Source organism: Telopea speciosissima, chromosome 1, assembly GCF_018873765.1.
Source record: "Telopea speciosissima isolate NSW1024214 ecotype Mountain lineage chromosome 1, Tspe_v1, whole genome shotgun sequence".
In the NCBI taxonomy this organism is placed as follows: Eukaryota; Viridiplantae; Streptophyta; class Magnoliopsida; order Proteales; family Proteaceae; genus Telopea; species Telopea speciosissima.
Genome location: NC_057916.1, coordinates 38,048,102 through 38,054,404, shown reverse-complemented (window position 1 = coordinate 38,054,404; position 6,303 = coordinate 38,048,102). Strand labels below are relative to the sequence as shown.

General features: G+C 37.4%; 1 protein-coding gene across 1 annotated transcript in view; it reads right to left on the bottom strand.

The window, feature by feature from the left end:
• Positions 1–4,918, bottom strand: part of LOC122669649 (uncharacterized GPI-anchored protein At5g19250-like) — a 29,729-nt gene extending 24,811 nt beyond the window's left edge. Inside the window, exons 1-2 of the mRNA XM_043866466.1 lie at positions 4,749–4,918; positions 699–1,217 (exon numbers count right to left, since the gene is read on the bottom strand). Coding sequence (XP_043722401.1) covers positions 703–1,217; positions 4,749–4,836 — 603 coding nt within the window. The 5' untranslated portion in view covers positions 4,837–4,918 and the 3' untranslated portion in view covers positions 699–702. The remainder of the gene's footprint in view (positions 1–698; positions 1,218–4,748) is intronic.
• Between the last annotated feature and the right edge of the window lie 1,385 nt (positions 4,919–6,303).

Sequence of the window (6,303 nt, the reverse complement as noted above, 5' to 3'; positions counted from 1 at the left end):
ATTAGTCAATGTCAGGTTTAACCAAGAATCCGTTGATTTCAAACTGATAAACTAAACCCAACTAATAATCGATTTAGTTTCAATATAATCATTTCTTCATGAAGGTGCGAAGTACCTATAAGTCTTCAAATCAAGCTATTCACATCCAATACACACGGTTCTCATGCCTTGACTTTGCCGAAATTTGGTATCACTTGAGTAAAACTCATCCTTAAAAGCTAACTTGTAAAGAGAGGGTGCCCAAGTACCTCTAAATCTCCACATTGGATTACTCAAATACAATGGGAGATTATTACTTCCACCTTTTGAGTAGAACCCCAACACTTACAATGATTTCCACTAGGAACTAGAAAGGAATGGAGAACTAGAGGTCGGTTTTGAAAAAACATGGGTCTTAATCACTTGCCCTGAAAGCATATTATTTCACAATGGTATGCCCTTAAATGGTGGGGCACTGCCATGAGAGGGATCGGCCGGAATTGCAGCCCATCATCTTACATACATGCACATGGTGCTACCATTGTTCAGAAGGTGTGGTAGTTCACAAAGATGTTCTTGCAATCTAACCTCTTGGTACATCATCTCTGTAGTTCTCTAACAAGCTCCCTATATCCCGTTTGACAGTTTCTCATCTTACATTTTCTTAATGATAGTGAAGCACACTGAAACTAGTAAAGGTAAAACAAATTTTATCTGAAGGATTCATATTAACTTATAACTCACCAAAACAAGAAAGAAGCCCAAGAGTAAACTCAGAGAAGTGCAGGTTACACCAATTTTGGGAGCCAAGCTGGTTTCAGGCGCAAAATTCCCTCCAGATGTGTCTGTGGTCAGAACGACAACAACCCAGTTTCCTTCAGAAGAAATGCCAGCTTCGGTATATTTGCTGTCATTGAGATAACCATTGTACTGGGACTCTGTATAGTTGGAGAGTACAAGACTTGGGTCCAAGTTAGGAACGCAAGCAGGCATTACCATTCCATCTCTTGTGTCGGTTGTGTTAAGATTGCAGTTGGCCAGAAGGTCCGGATAGTTGGAAAATTGCGTCTCGGTGCCTGGAACAGTGTCAGAACCCGTAGTGTTGGTACAGGGTTGTGACTTATATTGCTGAGCCATTTGATCTGCAAAGCAGTCTGCATTTTTGTTCTCTTTCAAGGTTGACAGATTTAAGGATGCCCGGTATTTGTTGAGATCTTGAAGAAGTTGCCCTTTCTCATCTGCAAAGTATCTTGTAGAAAGTGTGTTAAAATATCAACCATGAGACAAAATGGAAAAATAAGAGTAGTTCTGTAAAAGGCAACAATTTCATTTTTACAAGCAGGCAAAAATTTTTTTGCTACTCTGGGTATAATTCTGAACCCCTACACCCAACAAATGAATAGGATCAAAGCTTGATTTTTTCAGTATTGTCAACTCTAGAACCTTGGGTGCCTTTATATACCAGTTGCACCCCACCACCTAATAGCTTAAGCTTTTGGGATAGGCACTTCAACATGATACTACATTTGTTTCCAACCAAAATGTCAAACTATTTGGTGGAGGGGCTCAACTGGTATATGAAGGCACCCAAGGTCCCAGACTTGACTGATGTGGGATTATTCCCAATGATATAGGGGACCAGTAAGCAATAATCAAGTATCAATGCCAACACTCGAGTGCAATTGATTTAAATCATATATCTCCACTGGCAATGCAGAACTATATCAGAAATAAAATAATGAAAAAGCCAGTGACATACCCCTAAAAATAAGATTTTCAAGTGTTCTACTTTTTTCTATGTTAATGGACTTGTGGGGAATGATGTAATACAGATTTTACTGGACAGAGTCACAGAATAAAATTATCCCTCTATCAGTGAGAGATGTAGATCAGTGATAGCTGTCAACCTTCACAACAGGAAAAATCTAGCCAAAAACTTGTTAAGGAGCTTGGAAAGAAGATATGTAATCTGGATACTTGAGCTTAAGTGAACTTTAATTCTATAGTGATGGTTGGAGAATAATTGTAGAAGCCTAGCGAATTGGTCAGCCCATGGTGGGGGTTTGGTTGCTGTCAGAACTATGTTTGTTTGGATTGGAGTTGGAGAGATCCTTTTCTCATCATGTCCTTCCATCTTTTACTTTGAACTGTATCTACTCATATAAACTTCTCTATCATTCAATCCTGAGTCTTTCATTCCCTTGTCTTTTGTTTATGCTTATATATTATTTCATTTCAGCTACCAAACCGTTTTTATCTTTTCATATGAACACAAATCCTTATGGCTTTGGCACCACAAGGCTCCTTCAAGGTTTCCAGTGCTTCAGACTTGGTCAGACATCTCATCCAAAAATCCTCACAACAGCCAAATCCTCTCTTGGGGTTCTGATATACCTAAATATAGCCACCCAATGTTATCACACCACGTCATCAGGGCTAGGAACAGTCCGATGGATAAAAGCCCACTGGGTCACCAAATGACCCAGAACCATGGGTTCAGTTATATAGGGACATTATTCACCACGTGGGGACAATCCCATTCCTAATATGCCGCAGTCAGTTATCATCACACTCCTATAAGGAAACTACATCTCCACAAGGAGCATTTACGATTCCTACTAACTAGGGATCACTTTCCCAAAAGGATTCCTCCGGGGAATCTCCTACCATGAATAGAAGACTCAATAAACGGGATTCTCTACCACCGCCTCTATCTACAGTCTACTTTATATATACTCAGGTATAAACCATAACAGATCTTATCTTGACTTCTAGTGTTTTATTTGCTGCTAAAGAAACCTAACGTCAGAATCGGAGAGTTCCCCACCGGAGAAGACCGGCTCTCTTGTGCTTACTCTGTTCCTCTGGGCAGGCTACGTCATCGGAGGATCCCCCTTGACGGTTTCTTGACGCAACAGCTTCCAACAATATGACCTCTGTCTCTACATGGCCGTTTTCCATACGTCTAGGGAAAAAATGTTAATTTCACCCCAAACGCTACACAGTTTGGTGTTTTCATTCTGTTATTAAAAACAAAAGTTCAATAATCTTTCTTGCATATCAATGCGCAGAGACAGCAACAAAAACACAGCATTATGCTACATTGTTTCTCTTCTGAGAACAATTTAGGCTAGAATTCAAGCACTTTCACTACTTCACTATCATTAGGAGGAGTCAGTTTAGCGACAAACACTAACTGGTGAGCACAAATCCTGATGCAGAGGTTTTGAGGACTACAGTCAAGTACACAGATAAAACATGAAATCCAGTTTTAGTTTGGGCAAGAAACACTACTGGATGATGATGTCGTTCTAATTTTTTTAAAAGGAAAAACCATCAGCATCTGTTGTTTTCATGTCACATCAGGTGGAGAGAGAGAGAGAGCACTTCAGGTCATAAAAATAGGAAAGGATCAAATACAAATGGTAATATTCCAGAAATGTTCATTTCATTTTTTACTGGAATAAGTTTTGATTACTGGCACACTTTGAATATGATCCACATATGGTTGTCAACTTCTCATGCTCTTTAGCCAAATACTGACCACAGAAACAGTACATTGCTAGCAAATGGGTATATTCTTTCTCCTTTCACCATCAAACTTCTTCAATGAAATTACTAAATGTAAATTTTTTATATTTTCTTGGATGCTACATATTTTGCTAGATTAAGAGTTTAAATTTTGAAGAACATATAGGCTACAGAAAGATCCCTCAGAGAGCTACATAATATTCCCACATAGAGCTTTTCAAATACTCATCCCATTGACATCAAGGGTATCATATTTTAATCTCACATGATCTTCAGATACATTGCCTCAAGAGAAAATGTACTACTCTTTTCTCCATGATAACCTCCAAGAAGGCCCAAAAGAGAGGTTTCACTCCTCTTTTCCATGACTGCTTCTAAAGATGCATCTTGTCCCTAAATGATGTGCTTACTCCAAAACACAAATGTGCATTGCCAAAACCCATGAATTAACGATTCACCATATTACAGGGCATAGAGTGGATAGTTTACCACAATACTTTACCTCTCACCAACTCTTTCTTCTGTAGAAAGAAAAGAATAATGGGGAGAGAAGAGAAAAAAGAAATCTCCAGGCTTCAATCTCCATGTTCTAACTGCATTGTGTCTAGTCCACATAGAGATTGTAGATCTGGAGGCCATTTCTACATCTTAGACTGTAGATCTGAAAATAGGGTTCGTTTTGGGGATTTTCTTCCACAGAAAGAAAGAAACAGAAGAAAATAATGAAAATTGGGGATTTCTGCGCTACCTCTGTCAGCAATCAATCTATAACAATAACTGATATAAATCAGATGATCTGACAAAATGGGAATAGTTGAGGGTCTAGAAAGAAAGAGCAGAACATACCATTGATTAAACTCGAGTTTATAATAGTAGGGAAGCAATACCCCAGTAATAACTAAAAGCTCCTCCTGACAAGTTAAAGAAGAGGACCAGCAAAACACATTTGTTTCTCCTCACTCATTAATGAATAACCGAGATACCCATTTTCAGATTTGTTCAGATTCTTAATACAATGCTTCCAACAAGAGAAAATATAAATCTCATTACAATGTTAAATCAATTTCTCAGAATAAATTACACCCATTTGTCTAAAATTAACAGAAAGAAGAATCAAAATGAAATAACAAGATAAGAAAAAATCAGATTTAAAAAAAAAAGGGTTGGGGTGGGGGGAGAGGGAACGATGTGGAAATCAATGTAATTAGAAAGACGAAGAAAAAGCAAAGAATGATTACCAGTAGCTCTGATCGGATGAGAGAGCGAGAAAATAGCAAAAACAAGCAGCACAAAGGTTGAGATGTGTAACCGACGCGGAGGAGCCATTATTGTTAGTCGCTGCTAGATTCAAGCAAAGAATCTGGCAATCTGAAAACATATAAATACATATCAAGGATAACAAGTTCCTCTCTTTCTTCAATTGTCTAAAAACAATACTATAAGGGAGGGCTTTACTGAGACTGGCCTGTCTAGTAGTATTTAATAAACTTTAACAGCTCGGAAACCATTTATTCCTTTTTTTCTTTTTTCTCTTTTCTCTTTTATTATTGTGTTGGTTGCCCTGTATCTTTTCGGTTTAGCTGTTGCTTTCAGGTTATGGGTTTTGGTTCTTGAGTGAGAATGAAGCTTCTTCTTCTTCTTCTTGAGTCTTCTGCATAATTTATGGAAAAAATTGAAAAAAAACCATTGCAGTCTGTGTTTGGTGAATAAGATTAATGGAAGAATTACATAGTAGTTGTTGCTGTTGGACAGGACGATAGATATCAGACAACTGCCTACCAACCGTTTGACGTATTGCCCATGCAACGCTTGAGGGTGGAGCCCAGCCTTCACGGTCTCGTCTCTCCCTGAAGTCCTGGACCCTGGGGAAGGAGGAAGTGTCAAAGGATCCGACGGTGATATACGGCTACTAAAGTCTATGCAGCTCCAGGGATTCAAAACACCGAATTAGGATTCGGATCGGACTCAGATTGGATCGGCCGAAATCGGGGATCGGCTCGGTCAATTTCGATCTGAATATTCCAACATATTCAATAAACTGAAGGAATAAAGGTAAAATATTTGCCACGTGATGGAATGGGAGGAACAAAATTTTTGTGACAGCTACATCCTTGAGGTTTCTTGTTGATATGTCAACTTTCATATTAAATGGAATTAATCAAATAATAAAAAAAAAAAAAATACTACGAATATAATTAAAAGGAAAAATGTCACTCGAGTCTATTGAAGTAAATATATTTTTTGTATGTGAGTAAATGATGTGGTAATTCAAACATTTGAATAGGTAGTGGACAGTCTAGATAGGTCACTTGTCAAATTTTCTATTTAAATTCATCTATACCGTCAAACATTGGCATGTATTTAGAGATGTAAACGGATCGAATTTAGTCGATTAGTAGCATTATCATATTCTTATCCGTTTATATTTTGTCGAATTCGGATAATATCCTATTAGTTTTAGCAAAAATTCGGATAGTTTTTGGATAGTGATTTTTTGAATATAAATTCTCCTAAATGCATATGAACATGAATTGAATACAAATTTTTGACTATTTGTTAACATCTATACCGTTTTTATGATGAGGGTTACGGTTGAGACTTGAAAGTTCAACAACTACCCATTCTTTTACTCTTCTTAGTCTTTGATTTTTCACATCGATATGTGATTCCATGTATCACATTATCTTAACTTATAAAATTATAAAAATAAGATAACAAAATCAATAAGGTACCTTAAAAGGATAGACGAACACAAAGATTTTAGATATTTTATTACCGTCAGATTGCTAAACA